The following is a 17,775-nucleotide window of genomic DNA, read 5'->3' on the forward strand; positions in this document are numbered from 1 at the left end:
GCTCTGGTTTTTATACTCTGTACATGAAATGTATAAGAGTATATTAGGTTTCCGCGAGCTGAAAAATGTAACAGGCGGAAGGAGGCGTGGAAGACCCCACGCAATTCTTCCGCAATTCTTGGAATTTCGAACTCAAATTTTGCAAATACGCCCAGCTAGTGATTATGTGTCCGTATGCCAAGTTTCATTATGATCCTGGTGCTTTGGTTGGCTGCAAACATGCCCACACAGACACGAATAGACACGCATACACTCACACAGACGCAATTGCAATTATACACCCTTTACGCGAGTTCGAATACCGAGAGGTAAAATCGATCAACATTTTTTTTTTAATTTTCTTAATATTTTGAATTTCTATAATTATTCTAAACATATGTACAGAGTATTTCAAAGTTGGGACACCCGACTTTAGCTTCCCTACTTGTTTTTATAGAATCCGGATATGATAAGGTATGCATAAATTCTTTGAAAATTAAATTAGTAAATCAGTCAGTTGGCGATGCAATTCGCTGTCATTGTAGAACTTTGTGCGCCGCTGCGATGGAAAATCTTCGTCTCCGACAATTACAAGAACATACATACATATATCGCATTCCTTGAAAAGTGTAACTCTGACATTTGTGGCAACATGCTCCACCTAACTTGACCATGTCTTTTTTAAACGCAATTAATCTTTAAAATCATTGTAAAAAGTTTATGCTTGGGGAATTCAATACAATCAGGCAGTTTTCATAAATCGTTTTGCAAAACCACCCTTTAGTCGTCTATAGGCAGAATACCTTTACTATAGCAAAAAGTATTGGGAAAAGGGCCTAATAGAGCTGCTGATGGTTTTTATAAAATCGCATTACATTGCTTGAATTCGAGCCTTTGTTATCTACGGGGAAAAATGTTGCAGTAGGGAATTTATGTTATTAACATTTATTTTAAATAAACTGAAATTTTTTTTATATTTTTTATTTCGCCTTTATCGGTGATGTTGTAGTTCTAAGTACCATGGGTGTGTTTCTGTTAAATTATTTTGATTTTTCGTTTGTAAAGTACGAATAATATCAAGAAAATATAAGTTATGTTCTTTCTATTTTATACCGACAATGTGTTCTGATATGTGCGAGAAAATAACGTATTCCTATACATATTACTTGTATGTATATTTTATGATTTAAAAATCCGTTCAGCTCTGTGTGCAACCTGTTGATTTTATACAGCTCCATTTTCCCCCATATCGTAAAGTGAAGATTAAATGTTGTCGATAAGGAAGCCTAACTAAATTCTGTCAGCCTATATCCAGTTACAGTTTTCCTTTAAATAAAAATGGAAATTTTCTGTTACATGCTACATGCAAACAGAGTCTGCCAATTCTGTTTCGGTTACTTTTTAGGGCCCAGTTGTGGCTCAGAATGTTATCAAAGGGTCGTCTAAAACCGTTTAACAGATGGGATGGGAAGCAGACTCTCATGTCCAAACTGGTCATTGCATTATGAGAATCTCAGTAGGCGGAGCTCATGAAATAAATTCACTTTACGCGATAGGTGAGAATGGAGCTGCAATTGTATTGTGTTGTGTGTGTGTGCATGTAAATGTAAGTACATATTATGTATATATTTTAACGAGCTGCTACCGCTGCTCCTTGCCTATATGTACATGCATACATACTCGTACCTATACATAGATGGGCACGTGAATCAGATCGCGTGTCACATATGTAAATGCAATACATAAAACACATACATATGTATGTATGTATGTATGTACATACAACGTAACAGTGTTTATTTATGGGTGGTATTGCTAGAAAATCAGAAACATACATACATTGGGGGCAGTGTCCTGCCTGAGCGTTTTGAAAATATACGACTATATATCACCCTGTACAAATCTTATTTTAAAGTTGTTTAATGTATAATATAAACACACATATATACATATACATACAAGCATATAGTACATACTTTTAAAACATAAAACAAACGTGTTTCTTAATGGGAAATATGGTAAGAGAGGCACATCCTGTGGTGAAGCCTAAATTTAAATACGAGTGGATTGGCGCCGTATTCAAAATGTTTGATTCGTTGAACCCGCGCACTGGAGCATGCGCACTAGCATTGTAAATCGCCGTGCTTGGCAGCCCAGTGTAATGCGGTCGTAGTTCGATGCATTGGACATATTTGGCAACCCTATGCTTGGGTTGCTGTGGTGCTCACTCGCTCGCGGCTCATTGGCATCTTAATCATTGAGGTTGCGCGTCCATCGACGGGGATTCATTTGCAGTGACGGTTACGTTGGATGTGACTGTGACGGAGTCTTCCGTCCGGCTTAAGTACCAAGTCTTACCTGCGTATCAGTTGAAGATATCCTGAAGAAGTTCGCAGTATGAAAAAGGCTCCATCGGTGGTTTTAAAGTGAAGCGAAGCAAGCGCATTTTCACAATTTCCAGAATTCTATACATAGGCGCGCTACTGGGGAGTTCGACTCGTCGTTGGAGTCGTTGACATGACAGTTCCTGTACGACCTGTTTGGGGTGTTGTGCGATGAGTGTTGGCTTAATTGAAGGATGTGCAACATCAACATCAACCTCAGGACCAAGTTAAAGTGAAACTACAAAATGGAAAGCGGTAATTTCATAATTTCTTTCATACACTTAGTAGGCCTATGTACTATGTATATACATGTGTAGGTAGGTAATGCTACTATATATGCATTAATACGACAATGCATTTTATTTGTAATTGGCTCAAATTCGGTGCCAACATAAATTTATTGAGTGGCATGCCCCATCAAGAGCTTTAAGCTCTCATTTCATAAAGTTAACACTTTGCCACTTTCACGTGAGATTGTAACCAAACGAAATTGGTGAGAAAGCTGCGGGCCCTTATTGATTTTTCTATGCAGCATACAAACAGTCGCAGCACACACGACCATTTCCACGTACGAGAGTACGTACATATGTATGTATGTTCATATGTACCTATGTATGTACATATAGACATACTCTTATGCATATGCACGTACGCGTGCGTGTGCGTGTGTGTGTGTGTGTACGTACGTACGCTAATCTCTTATCAACGATTATACATATGTACATCGAGTATACTAAGTATACATGTATGTATGTATGTACACATGTACATACATGCGTATATGTAAGTAGCATACAATTTTCGAACTTGTTACTCACAAGCGCAGGGGCTTAATTCGGCATTTGGCAAAGGGCGCGATTGAGGAGTAGCTCACTCCACATCGCACTCTGAGCCGCGGCGTATTTACGGATATTGTTGATTCTACAACGCAAATGTACTTTGTGCATATTTCAGTCGCCTAATCATGTGTTTATATGTGTATCATCGTCATACACGTATAATGCATAATCGAAGCTTAGAGGAGGGAAAATGAGTGTGTGCGAAGCCGAAAGCAGAGTCGGGGTCGGAGCCGTTGCCATTGCCAATGCCAATGTCAGCGGCTCTGGAAACGATGGCGGAAGCGGCAACAACAGCAACTCCAATAATGATACTACGCAGCGAACAAGTGGTGCCGGCGAGGTTCAAGTGGATGTGGATGTGAACAGTAGTGGCGTGTCTAGCAACATGTCCAACAATGCCTACGATGAAGTTGCTGGGAAATCCGCTGGAATGAGTTCAAGTGCAAGAGTAAATAAAAAGGAGCTTAAGGATGGCACAGTAAGGAGTACGGGCATGCATGACAATAGGAGCAGCAGCTGTAGTAGCACGAAGGATTGTTGTGATCGGAATCAGGTGGTTTCTGCTAAATTTGAGTCTAAAAAGCAGCCAGAGGTGCCGGCGGCTGCTAGCAACGATCAGGTTACGGCCGGCGCAGTTGAGACATCCAGCGGCACATCAATTGATGTAGCTGCGTATGCTGCTCCTTCCATTGATGCACTGGTGGCCTGTAAGGACATGCTCTTTGCTCAAAAGCTCTTTGCGAGTGGTGGCAGTGGCCCTAAAGACCTACTAAAGCTTAAGGAGCCAATGCGCGTGGGCTTTTATGACATCGAGCGAACCATAGGAAAGGGCAACTTTGCGGTGGTTAAGCTGGCGCGCCATAGAATAACCAAGAACGAGGTATAGTCAAGTCCCATAACCATCATATCATTCTGACTAATTCAGTTTCATAACGAGCCCTCTATGTAAATTGCAGGTGGCCATCAAAATCATCGACAAATCTCAATTGGACCAAACGAATCTGCAGAAAGTTTACCGCGAGGTCGAGATCATGAAGCATCTTAAGCATCCACACATCATAAAGCTCTATCAGGTGCGTTTGGTGTAGAAATTTCTGGGAACTGCAGACCAATAGCCAATATTTGTTCACAGGTTATGGAAACGAAGAACATGATATACATTGTGTCGGAATACGCCAGTCAAGGCGAAATATTCGGTGAGTACATCCGGTAGCGCTGGTATTAAAACGAGTATACTTCATTTTTACGGTTTAGATTACATCGCTAAGTATGGGCGCATGTCTGAGACGGCAGCTCGTTTCAAGTTCTGGCAAATAATTTCGGCCGTAGAGTACTGCCACAAAAAAGGCATTGTTCATCGAGACTTAAAGGCTGAAAATCTGCTCCTTGACTTTAACATGAACATAAAGATAGCGGACTTTGGCTTCTCTAACCATTTCAAGCCTGGTGAGTTATTGACGACTTGGTGCGGCTCGCCTCCGTATGCCGCGCCCGAGGTGTTCGAGGGGAAGCAATACACCGGGCCCGAAATCGACATTTGGGTACGCACCACATAATAAATATATTAAAATATCCCATCTGAATCTTCATCACATCCGATTTATCCACAGTCTCTCGGCGTTGTGCTGTACGTACTCGTTTGTGGTGCCCTTCCTTTTGATGGGTCAACGCTTCAAAGTCTGCGGGATCGTGTGCTCTCCGGTCGTTTCCGAATACCATTTTTTATGTCATCAGGTAAGCTAGTATTTCAATTCACTTGTATAATGGGTGTATTAACATTTACAATAGTAACAATAATAAGTTGTATTACAATTTTTAAGTCTTCATGATGTCCTATTATATCACTTCAAATTGCTAGACTTTAATATCAGATATGGGTGCTTTGAAAGACTATATAAATGCAATTTTAACTCATGGAGGGATCCGAACACAACATGTGCATCATTAAACCACTGTTTGCTTGAACCTGCAACTTCACAATAAACCTATATATTTATGTATATGGTATACCCTATACCAGAAGGGTAAAAAAAATAGTATGCATGTATGTGATTGGAAGAGGGAGCCGTGTCAGATCTCGCCTGAACATCGAGATCTTTTGAGCTAATTATAATAGCTAGGGACACAACACCAAGCCTGTAAACTCATCTAACCCATGCGCAGACTATGATTTACAGAAAGCAGGCCCTTAATATTCTATATAGCTACAGGCCAAATCGCAAACGCAAAACTTTTGCGTATTATATCCCCAACATGAAAAAATGTCAGTTTTTCAACGGGTCACACATTTGTAGATGAAAGTAAAACTATAGTTCGACAACTTAGAGCTTCCCAATGTTAATGTTTTACGAAGCACAAAGAACGATTGGACGATACATCTTACAATGTGTTGCAAAGACTTATAACCAAATGTTATTGTGAGAAAACCCTTAGTGATATGATCGTACACAAACCAGTGATATCGGGTAATAGTTCTGTCCAAAAAAATCCATAACAATATGTATTATGTTTAGAAAAGGAAGCATAGCTGTTTGTAAAATTGCCTGTTAACGAAAGGGTATACATTATATATATTTTTTTAATAAGTAAGACCAACCAAGGATTTCGGAAAGCTTAAGAAGTAGAATAATCAAACTTTGTATCTAGGTTCTCCTAAGCCCGAGAAAGTAGAAAGTAGTATTAGTTTTTTTTCAGCAATCCCAGCACTCTATTCTATTTACATTACCGAATACACCGAAATAGATCTCATTTTGAAAATACCCTTCAGAGTTAATTATTAAATGTAGCACTCCCATTTAACCCTAATTTTAAATTTGACTGAAAATACATACAGACATTCATATGTATGTATATAGTTTCGATAAATAGCATTGAAACGTATCTGGTCTGCATATACGAAATGCGCACCGAATCAGTAAAGATTGTTGGTGATCTGCTTAAACCAAATGTGTCTTTATTTGCTAGGCTAAGAAGTTATCTTTCTCTCCAGTGAAGATACAAATATACCCTTCCCTGTACTTTACAACAACAATTGTATTCCTTTATAGTGATGGGCCGCGAACTACAGATAAACTGTACTGTGTCTGGTCAACAGTGAATAACTTTCTACTTGGTTCCAATAACACAAATTGTTGTCATACAAAAACTCTGTTGAAATCATATTTTTCCTATGATAGCCATATGATGTAATGATCTAACGTGGTCGGTCTCGAAATTATAATCAGCCTTATAAAGGAGAAGTGATTAAAACAGACAGGCGGACATATTTGTATACAGATGTTGTCTACCATCCCTTCTGTGTATTACAATGAACTGTCGTCCACGGTGATATATGTACCCTTTGGAGGTACAAACGATAGGTAACCTAGTTATTCATGTTTTGATATTTTCGCAGAATGCGAACACCTCATTCGCCGAATGCTTGTCCTGGAGCCAACGCGTCGCTACACAATCGAGCAAATTAAGAATCATCGTTGGATGTGTCCCGAACTTCTGGACCATGCTATCATTGCTAAATATAATATGAAAGTTGAGCGCAACGCTATCTTGGAGCCCAATGAAGATATATTGCGCATCATGTCGGAGTATGTGGGGATAGGACCGGAAAAAACAAGGGCAAGTCTGAAGAAAAACACATACGATCACGTTGCGGCCATATACTTGCTACTTCAGGACCGTGTGAGTAACAAAAAGTTTGCACTGGAACAAGCTTCAAAGCAGGTCGCAACCGCATTGGTAGAGCCACCTGCAAACAAGCTATCGGCCGCACCTGGGGCAGGAACAGGAGGTGCTTCAACTCGCTTACTTTACAAACAAACCAAGCAAGCTGCTGTGGAACACATGCCTCTGGCTCTGCCTTTTCCTCTACCCGTATCTCTGCCGATGAGTGCCGGGACACCGACTGCATCCACGTCACCTCATAAGGCAACCCACTATCTACTCAGTGAGCAGCAACAGAAGACAATATCCACCACGATTCTAGCCAAGGATCAACAACTTATAAGACTTAGCCGACATCAGACTGTTTTAATGAGTGAACGCGCTACTGGGCCTGGTGCTAGTGCTGCTGCGAATCCAGCCACTGCCGACCCATATTATGCATCCCAGCAGCGACCAGTGGGGGCCGGTGCCTCGTTTGCGAACGATCATCATCAGCGATACAACGGCGAGGGCATGGCCCTAATCCCCAAGGACAGTAGCGGACTACCTTCTCCCAGTCGCTACACACCTCTGCACTCACTGCCGGGCGCCGTAAATACCGCGTACGCGTCCACAACAAATTCGTCTAAATTAAGTCGGCATAATTTAAGTACCATTAGCAACCTAAGCGGCGGCCATCGTCCCATCGTCGCTTCACTGAGCATCGACAATAACGGAAAGCCGCCATCGTTATCAAATTTAAAAGGCCGGGAAATACTGCTGGCCTCTACTCAAAACGTAACCGCGGCGGTTAATCAAAATCATGCGCCTCCGACGCATAAGCAACTGCACCAAACCATTAGCGATTACATCATTAAGCAGAGCACTGAGGACTGCCGCCTGTTGCTCCAACAGGTGAGTGTAGGGCCCATTGTGCAAGTGATTGTGTAATTATTTCCCCACGATTACTTCAGGCCACTGCCATCGCAGAACCCAACAAGCAGCAGCGCTCCGCGGAGATATGTGACCCAGATGAGGACAATCAACATCAACATCACAAGATGCATGGCCAAGGCTATGCAGAGCGAGCTGTTGACAACAAGACAATAAAACCAATGTCAAGCTCTACGAGCTTCGACTCGACAACCAATCTGAATCAGAGCTTTCGCTTTAAGATGTCTGCAGAAGCTACTAAGCTCTTTCAAACCTTACAGGAAAGTCCATTGCCAATAGACGTGAGTATTTTTCATCGATTAACCGCTGTTGGTCTCCCAAAATTCTCGAAACGCACTTTTCTTCGTCAGAAACCAACAAAGAAAGCTGAATTAACGACAACGACAACAACAACTACAACGACAACGACATCGACAACGATAATAAACGGAAGTCTAAACGAAACCAAAAACCACGAACTGCAAGTGCAGCAGCCCCTGCATGACGAGCTGCAGCCGAATGGCGACGTGTGAGTTACTGATGATGGATGATAGAGGTGCGTTATACCTAATTTCATCTTCCTCTTAAACTTTTAGCGGCGTAGCGCAGGCCAGAAGCCATATGCAGACGAAAGGGAAACAGGAGAAAAAGTCATTTGAGAAAAAAGTGCTTACTCAGGGAAGTTCCAGCACGGACGAGGGCTGCGAAACCGACCAAGGCAACGAAACAAAGGACGGTTCGCAGTCGTCCACGGACCTAACGATGGCCCAGACGGCGCGCATGCGCTCATATGCCAGTAGCAGCAGTTCCAGTGGCGTTCTGGCAGGTAGCTACTCGAAGAGCCTGAGCCAGAACCTTAGCCGTGGCTCCTCCAAAAGCAACTGCTCCGCCTATGAGAGCATTGATTTCGTACTGCCGCATGGTGCGGTCGCTGACATTGCCGGTAGCCTACCCTCTTGCATGAGTAACTCCATGCTGGCGGCTGCAGCTGCGGCTGCCGGTGGCAGCGAACACTCTTCGGATCGATCACTTTACAGCAGCCACAACTCATGCATTCACATGCCCAGTGTGGTGGGGGGCACATCTGCAGCTGCAGCCGCATCCACAGCTACAGCCACACGTCCGCATCCACTCAGCATGGGTGGGGCTGGAGTGCAAACCACACCGCCGCCACCTGCCCTAGCTGCGGCAATGTCACCAGCTTCATTCGCGGACAAGCGCTCGCCTATTCATTTTAGGTGTGTCCCTCTTTACGAATACATGTACACGTATGCACTTTACAATTTTACACCACTATTATATTATTCAATCACAATGCACGACGTATCATTTGTGGGCGAACAAGTGTGTTAACTTTTTGTATTCCTTGCAGGGAAGGCCGCCGCGCCAGTGACGGACTTGTAGCTCAGGGTCTGCTGAGCTCGCCGTCGTTGCTTAATGCCAGCCGTGTGTATGGAAGTTACCGCTACGATGCCAAGCGACATGGCTGGCTGGAGATCCAACAACTGCAACAGGAGGCCTTCACGCTCAAACAACCACCAACGTACGCGCCCATCAATCTACTCACGCCGCACGACGATTTAAATAGCAGTCAATTCCCACACGGTCAATTTTACACGATGTCCAGCGCCAATGCCAACCATAAGTCGCACGGTCTTCACTCGCATGCCCACCAACATGGCTTGCAGGGGCCGCAGTTGGCACATCCGCCTGGTTCGGTGGTTCTGCCTCCACCACCACACCATCACCATCATCACCACCATCAACAGCATGCTAATCCCCATATGTACCACCATCAGCATGCTGCATCGGCGGCAGCAGCAGCAGCAGGATACGTGCACGTTCCTACACTGCCACCACCACCTCCACTGCCACCGGCCACAGTGCAGCTCCTTCTGCGTGCAACCGAGAGCTTTGAACCCGGCAACGATCTTTATGGTGCTCATGTAGGACGCTACGAAGCCGGCGCTTGCTATAGTGCACCCCCTGCACCACGCATCCCAGAGGTCTCGTCGGGTCTCTACCATCATCTGAACGTGCTCTCACCAATGCAGAAAGCGCCGCTACAACAACAATTGCTGCAGCACCGACTATTGCAACAGCAGCAAAAACGTCAATTGTTCCAGAAGCAGTATGCCTTAGAGGCCCAACTGGGCCGCCACCATCAAGCCAATAACTATAAGATTGGTGCGGCAGTCGGCTTTCATGCGCCGATTACCTCGATGACGTCCAATTCAGCCCTGGAGCAGCAAATGGTAGACGATCTGTATGATTTTAGCCTGCTAGATCGCCCTAGAAGTGGCACACCTAGGCTGCAGCACTCACTAACAACACCGGGGCCGGCTCCAAGCCCTTACAACCAGATGAATTTGAAAACCTCCTATATCAATCAACCGGCTCAAGACGTAACCCCAAGAGCCCCAATGGGGCAGCCTGGAACTCCAGTATCCTCAGGTTGTGCTATGGGTAGTGCTGCTACTAGTGCTACTGCTGCTGGTCCGGCGCCCTGCACGCCCTCTACGCCCGTGGCAACGAAATGCAAACCAATGGTGAGCAACCACACATCAATGGATACGTGGAACCAGACACATCAGGTTAGCGCCGAGGACACGGCCTCTGCATCGCCACCAGGGGCACACTATCATGTAAGCAAAACAACAAAATACGATGTAGCAGAAAACAGGGGAGTCCAAAAAATCACACTATATAAAAAGTAATCAAGCTTATGGTGATTTTTGTACCAACTTGTTCCTTTGTCAGCCATTATGGACATATGTACATACATATGTAGTTTATATGTAGTAGATACAAGAGTTTATACGACAAGCTTTGTGTCCCTTGCTATGATGGTGTAAAAGAAGTTGATGTGCAGGGACTATCATACTGTCTGCCTATAGTTTATCGATTCGTGTCGTTATATTGCGTAGGGCTTTTATACAAGTAGCTTGTACCCAAAGGTACAGCGACCGCAGCGCTGCCCGCAGCTGTTGTTGCTGCTTTGGTTCAACCATGTGCTGCATACAACACGCATATAAACGCGCAAAGGCATGATTCTGATGTAAATGTATGCTGTTGAAACTGTACATGAACATGCCTGCACTTTTGTATATATGTATTGAAAATTTTGTATTTAATTTTATTAAATAATTTAATTAATATAATTTTTTAAAATTTTTAATTTTTTTACTTAATTTTTTTTTGCATTTTTTCCTTTTTGATGGGAGGTACAGGGTATTTAAGAGTTGAGCTCGCTCGACTTTAGCATTCCTTTCTTGTTCAGCCCTAATTTGTTGCCTTTTACATTTTGAACTTGTTAGAGTATACCGCTTCACTGCTGAATCCTGTACGTCGTTTACCAACTAACGTATTCTTACGTTTTCGTTCTTGTTCTTGCAGACATCCACACCAGTACTGAGTCTATTCACGCCCAATTGGCAGACTGTCATAAAACCGCTGAGCGAGAGCCCGATACTGGAGATCTCTGAGCACTTGGAGTCTGTGTGAATGTTACGCTTACGCTACTTTCACTGCGCTCGTGTGTATGTGTGTACATATGTATGTGTATGTACAGGCACATATAGTACATACATGCATACATACCTCTGTCTGCATACCTTAGGTATACACATATGTATATACAGACATACATACGAAAACACACACATTCGTACATACAATATTTACTAAAGTGTGGTTTATACATAATTATTTATACAAATTTGCCATTATTAGTGGGGCATAAAGAAACATACTTACATTACATGCCTACATACAATACATAAATAGTTGTGTTACTAGATTTAAGTAGTCAAAGTTTCATACGCCGCATGAATGGATACATACGTGAGTGCACACTAAAGACCATGCAGACGCGATTAAAAATACTTATAAGAAAATCAGTATATTACGTCAATTATTGGAAAACTACTTGTGTTCAATGACAGTTGTCGATTAATCTTTGTCGGCCAGTTCCAAATTGAACACTCAGCTGTTCGACGTTATGGGTCAACAATCTACGAGCACAGACACCCACACACACACACACACAAACACAGATACACACACCAAGACACACACACACACACACACACACACACACACAAACGTACATAGTATGTATGTATATCAATTATTCAAAGCATTTATTGGCATTGGTATTGGTACAATAATTAGCAACAAGCAAACATCGATTGTTCTTTAATATGGAATACAATTGTAAACCAGATATTACGAGTAAAGTCATTTGGTATAAAATGCAATTCAAATTCACTTTAGCCCCTGGGCAAGGCACCGTTCTCCGCGGCGAGGATAACGGTCAAAAGCAATCACTTGGGGTCCTGAACTGCACCTGGACTTGAACATACTTGTACATACATACTTGTATGTACTCGTATATGTATTCACAGAAATGTATGTATGTAAGTGCACATGGGCGGGTTTGTTGGTGTTCTTCCAGCTGGGACGGATGGCCGATGGGCATGTGTGGCAAGTGTTGCATGTGTCTCGTGGCATGCATGAATGTACTATATGTATATATTGGGCTCTCAACGATCACGTCTTCATTAAACGATTCGAATCGATGTGATTTTTCTTCGGACCCATTTGCTGTTGCTGATCCGATTTGTGGCAGCGCAGCAAATTCCAGTACGCACGTCTATACTCCGAGCTCATGAGAACATAGATTAATGGATTAATGCAAGTCGTTAGGTATATCAACAGGTAGCCCATGATGTTAAATACATGTACATCGTTGGCACTTTTCCATATCTTCGCTACTGTAATCGGCAAATAGCAAATGACGAACCACACGAAGATAACAAGAATCATTTTAAGTAGACGTCTATCCTTGGCACTCATTCGGCCCGGATATATGGAAGATGCGTTGGATGTATTACCCATCGATACGTAGTGGGACTTTCTTGGAGTGAACCTCGTAAAGGATGTGCGCAAAGAGGTCGTGATAGGGTTTTTGCTCCTGTGGATGTTGGGGGATGTAAAAAACAGGACGATGAATTGAGTGTCTCAAAGAGTGTGGCTGTTCTATTTACATACGTGCTTCTCGCCTGTTCCAGTAACGAGTGTGATCTGTCCACAGAGGTGTCGGTTCCAGAGGTATTATTGGTACTGCGCTTTTTGCTTCTATCACGATCTCTGTCCTTCAAGACTACGTGCGCATCTACGGATGTAACGGGCGGAGCTGACGTCCCCTGTTGCACGTCGAATAGATCAGTTACAAATGTGTAAAGCCGAAACATAAAGTGGAGTTTACCTGGATCTTGTAGGATATAGGCAGACTCTCCAACGAGGCATTGTCATCAATATATGCCAAAGACTCGTCCACGACAAAGGGACCGGTCACATCGGATATTGGCTTTGGTTTTGCGGGAGGGGCATCCTCGGAAGGTATCCTGGGCGTCTGCATTGGGGATAGTGACAATTCGCCACAGCTCTTAGCGGTCGTTCTCTCGGGATCTCGCTCTCTGGTTCGCATGGCCGCTTGGCGTACCAGCAGGAAGATGCGTGCGTAGCAGATGACGATACATACGCAGGGCAACATGAAAGCTATGATGAAGAGGAACTCCTTGGGGGACCGCCCATATTTGTCATGCAGAATGGAACAAGAGCCAATGCTTACGTCCAAGCCAAAGCGTCCCCAGATACCGCGCCATGTTGGTATCATTATGGAGAATGTCGTCACCCATGTCCCGGCGACCATGAGCGCCAGATAGCGGCGTTGGTAGATGCTAGAGGGGCAACGAAACGAGCAGAAATTGAGGTTAAAGGGGCCGCGATTCGGGATTGGTGTAGTCTGGGAATAGAGCTACCGTGGGTACTGGCGCGGATGGGCTATAATTATGTAGCGGTTGATGGTGATCAGCGAAACCGAAAGCAGTGAGACGGCTAATAGACCGTAGCGCAGTAGGGGGAAGAGACGGCAGAGAAGATCGGTGTGATTCCATGCACGCTGCATAAAAGTAGAGGCGGCCAGTGGCAGGTTAAAGCAGCCAAACAGTAAATCGGAGCAGGATAAGTTAATAATAAATATGGCCGTCGAGTTGCGCGTCTGTCTGCCTCGTGAAAGTGCCACAATGGTCAGCAGATTTCCCGGCACTCCGATTATAATAAATACAATGCAGGCCACCCATGCGAAAGTCAGCAACTCGTCTGAGTAGCCCTCGAATAGCTCGTTCATGGCACCGGTTTTATTCGCCACAGCACCTCCAATGTGGCTATCGTCCTCGCCGGGCCACTCCCGCGCCATTTTCTGCAGCTCCACTGCGCGCCCTGTCCAGCGGATCAGGGGATCGGTGGGCGTGAACGAGGCCATATTTCACCTTTTTTCCAGAGCCTTTCCACGCCGAACTGAACACGTCGATTCAAAACTATGACGCGCTCACGTTCGCGCCGTTTTTGTACTAAACTAAAATTTACACTAGCATATAAAAAAAAAGGCGAGAACCGAAAAGTTTGGAAAAGGAAAACAGCAACAACAACGACAACAACACTAGCAGAAAGAACAACAACATTTTTATTGTATACAACAATTGACTTCATCATCGGGTAATTTGGAATGAGCGTTTGTTTTTTTTTTTGCTTTGTTTACATTGCTCTTTTTCTGGCCCCTTTGTTGTTGTTGTTGCTATTGTTACTGTATTGTTTCTTTTTGGAATTTTCAAAAATGCCAGGCCCACACAACCAGGGCTCCCATTGGCTCATCTCACCTGGCTCCAATTTAATAAAGTATGCGCTCCTAGTCTTCTATCTCAGACGCTGGCTTACAAGCCAGGGTCTAAATGTAACTGGAGACAGATCTGGGAATCGCTCAAATATGTATGTACACACGAGTATGTATGTATGTATGTATATCTTGATAATGTGTATGTATGTAAGTATGTACATATGTATGTGGAATTGTTGGCATCCCTGAGATATGCGGGCCTACACTGGCCGCTCCCAGCCCAAATCACTCTCCCACTTTCGAAGCAAATTTATTCCATTCTATTGGAATTTCTGTGAGCAAGTGTGTATTCCCCTTGGTCTTGGGCGATAGTACTTAAGGCATGATATTTGGCCGCCGAATCGATATACATACATATGTACATATGTATATACATTTGTACATACAAACGAATATACACACGTTCCCACATCTGTTTGTATACGTACAGATTTAAGTGCATATACATACATACATACATACAAGTACATATGTATACAGTGAAACACCTCTCTGGTGTTTTATGAACAGAATCAGTTTATTTAACCGGCGCTGTAAGAAACTTTAGCCGAATGAAACCTATCTATATAGTTTTTGTATATGTTTAGGTCTGTAGACTGTTGCAATCATACACCTAAACAGCATTTATGACTATTTTCTACTGAAAAAAAATACGTGTGTTCGTTACTTGCTTAATTGACTGTACTGGCCAATACCCAACTTTGTTCGGCTGGGACTTTGAATGTTTATCTAGGTTTGACGTTGACTGATAATTTACTCAGTCGTTTTGAAGTAGTACCGATACGTATGTACATACATATAGAAACGACTGAGATCTATTTATTTATCCATTGGCAGCTTATTATATGGAAGACCAATCTGACTAAAGCTTTGCTACATTAATCCAATTAGCATACAATGTCTTCATAAATGAAAGGTTATTTTTATTTATAGAGAAATAATCACGCCCGAGGAACGCTTGCAAGTTGTAGAAATGTACTATATTCAAATATAAAACGAAAGCCTGATATGAGAGCAGATAAGCACTAACTGGAAGTAATTGCCAAGTTTGAGTAACAAATTTCAAGACTTATGGCAGTACCTCCTGAGATCCTTTTGTTGTAAATAGCGGACAGACGGCCAGACGGATATATGTAGCTATAGCGACTCGCCTGGCCATCCTTATCGAGAATATACATACAAGTACATACATATGTATATACTTTGTGGTGTCTGCCACGCCTCTTTCTGCGTTTATGTATTGCATTGTGTATATGTATTGTACGTATTGATTAATTTGTATTTAATTAAATTAAATAATTTAATTAATATAATTTTTTTTAATTAATTGAAAAAATGTTTTTTCCATTTTTTTCTAGCATTCCTTTCTTGTTTGCCCTTCGGGTACAGGATATACAAATGTCTATCAAAATACGTTATTTTGCAAGACCAAGAAATGGATGAAAATGACAACGAATCGATATTTTTCCTTCATGTTTTATAACTTGTGTACGGTTCCTATTCGAGGAACTATATACTACTTTGTGGAATACTTTGTATTTTGTTTGTATTTATATCCGTTTGTGATAGCAATTAACACATTGAAATTATAAGAAAAGGATGTAAAACATTGTTTTGCCAAATGTGTGGCACTCTCAGCATTTCCTTAAGAGATCTGTTACAGCATCACCGTGACAAGTGGAATCGCAATTGGAAATAACATTATAATACATTAAAAAAAGTTATGTTAACCAGACCGAACCCGAAACCTGAATCGATATTGTTAGTGGATAACAACTACCCAAGCACTCATGCAAAGCTAATTTAATAATGTAACGGTATTATTATTATTATTAATAATAATTCTTATTATTTAATAAGGCGAAAGTGCATCAAGGTTGTCGCATTGTCGTAAAAGATTGAGGGAACACCCTCGAATTCATCATACAAGTAGTCGGCACCTTCCCAATACCTTCCTGTCTCATCTTGAGTTTTGCGTGGAACGCAAGCAAATTGTTAGCGAATTGTAATATATAGCCGGCGCTAACGAAGAAGCTGGTGGCCAGATCTGAAACCTGAAGGGTCGGAAAATGGTGATCCGAATTGAGAAGCCACTTAAACATCTTCGTTCAATACTCACATGCAATAGGGAATGAACTAACTTCAGCCCATCAATATCCTCATCCGCCTCTAGTCGCTTCAATTGGCGCAGGTAGCTGCGATGGTAGTACATGATGTAATCCGTCTGCGTGTCACGCAACTGCTGAGAAACATTGCACATCCATTTCTGATGTCGAGAGGTATCCTTCGACATTCAAGCAGGCTCTGAATTTGTTGACAAAAATGCTTGACCCCCTCTGGTGCTGAAAATATTCAGTCTAGTGCTGGCTGTTGTACCCACAACAATTCACGCATTTAAGTTATGTTTCTGCTTATATTCTGTTTATTTTATATTCTTTAATTATTTTCTGAATATTTATTTTATGTTTGTGAAAGTGGGGCTTTCACCAGGTTGGGCAATTTCGCAAGTTGGCTATGTACATTTAAGATCTGTTTTTGTTCTATTTTATATTGTTTAATTATTTTCTGAACATTTATTTTTTGTTCGTGAAAGTTTGATTTTAAGATGTTGGTCGGAATCAATACCTCGTTTCTTTTTATTTTATTTTCAATCAACATTTTTTACATTTATTTTAATTATGCGTTGATCGCAACTACATATAAGTCCAAGGAGACTTTGCAATGCGAATACCGAATTCGTTGACTTCCAAGCTTCCAATTATTTTTGGATATATAGTAATTTTATTATTATCATTATACCCTGTACCCGTAGGGTAAAAAGGGTATATTAGGTTTGTGCAAAGTATGTAACATGCAGAAGGAAACATCTCCGACACCATAAAGTATATATATTCTGAATCAGCATGACGAGAGAAATCGATCTAGACATGTCCGTCCGTCCGTCCGTCTGGATGAACGCAAGGATCTCAGAAACTATAAAAGCTAGAATAACCAAAGTTGGCATCCAGATTCTCCTAGGTCCGAGAAAGGACGAGTTAATTTTTTATTTTTTAATTTTCCCCCCCTTCCACCGCTACAGAATTTCGTCAATAGCGTCCACATTTCAAATGCTACCTAAACCAAACTTTGCACACATGTTGTTCAAAATTGTATTAAATTTGGTCAATTCTAAGAAAAGTTATTAGCGAAACAAGTTCTGGCCAGTACAACCCCCCCAAACTGCAGCAACAAGTTCGCTCTTCTTCTTCCTCTTTTTGCTGCT

General features: G+C 42.4%; 2 protein-coding genes across 2 annotated transcripts; one reads left to right on the plus strand and one right to left on the minus strand.

Annotated features, from left to right (window-relative positions):
* The first annotated feature begins 2,161 nt into the window (after nucleotides 1-2,161).
* LOC115629250 lies at nucleotides 2,162-12,033 on the plus strand. The gene is made up of 12 exons (XM_030525667.1): nucleotides 2,162-2,618; nucleotides 3,318-4,082; nucleotides 4,159-4,275; nucleotides 4,335-4,398; nucleotides 4,457-4,743; nucleotides 4,813-4,936; nucleotides 6,597-7,756; nucleotides 7,816-8,076; nucleotides 8,146-8,303; nucleotides 8,371-9,012; nucleotides 9,147-10,419; nucleotides 11,171-12,033. Exons 2-12 carry the CDS (start codon nucleotides 3,393-3,395, stop codon nucleotides 11,276-11,278), a joined length of 4,884 nt encoding a protein of 1,627 aa, XP_030381527.1. The 5' UTR covers nucleotides 2,162-2,618; nucleotides 3,318-3,392; the 3' UTR covers nucleotides 11,279-12,033.
* LOC115629313 (G-protein coupled receptor moody) lies at nucleotides 12,014-14,102 on the minus strand. The gene is made up of 4 exons (XM_030525759.1): nucleotides 13,600-14,102; nucleotides 13,044-13,518; nucleotides 12,827-12,981; nucleotides 12,014-12,749 (listed from the first exon to the last, which is right to left on the minus strand). Exons 1-4 carry the CDS (start codon nucleotides 14,100-14,102, stop codon nucleotides 12,326-12,328), a joined length of 1,557 nt encoding a protein of 518 aa, XP_030381619.1. The 3' UTR covers nucleotides 12,014-12,325.
* Nucleotides 14,103-17,775: the final 3,673 nt, after the last annotated feature.

The sequence above is a fragment of the Scaptodrosophila lebanonensis genome, unplaced genomic scaffold, assembly GCF_003285725.1.
Source record: "Scaptodrosophila lebanonensis strain 11010-0011.00,11010-0021.00 unplaced genomic scaffold, SlebRS2 tig00000138-arrow-arrow-pilon, whole genome shotgun sequence".
Taxonomy (NCBI): domain Eukaryota; kingdom Metazoa; phylum Arthropoda; class Insecta; order Diptera; family Drosophilidae; genus Scaptodrosophila; species Scaptodrosophila lebanonensis.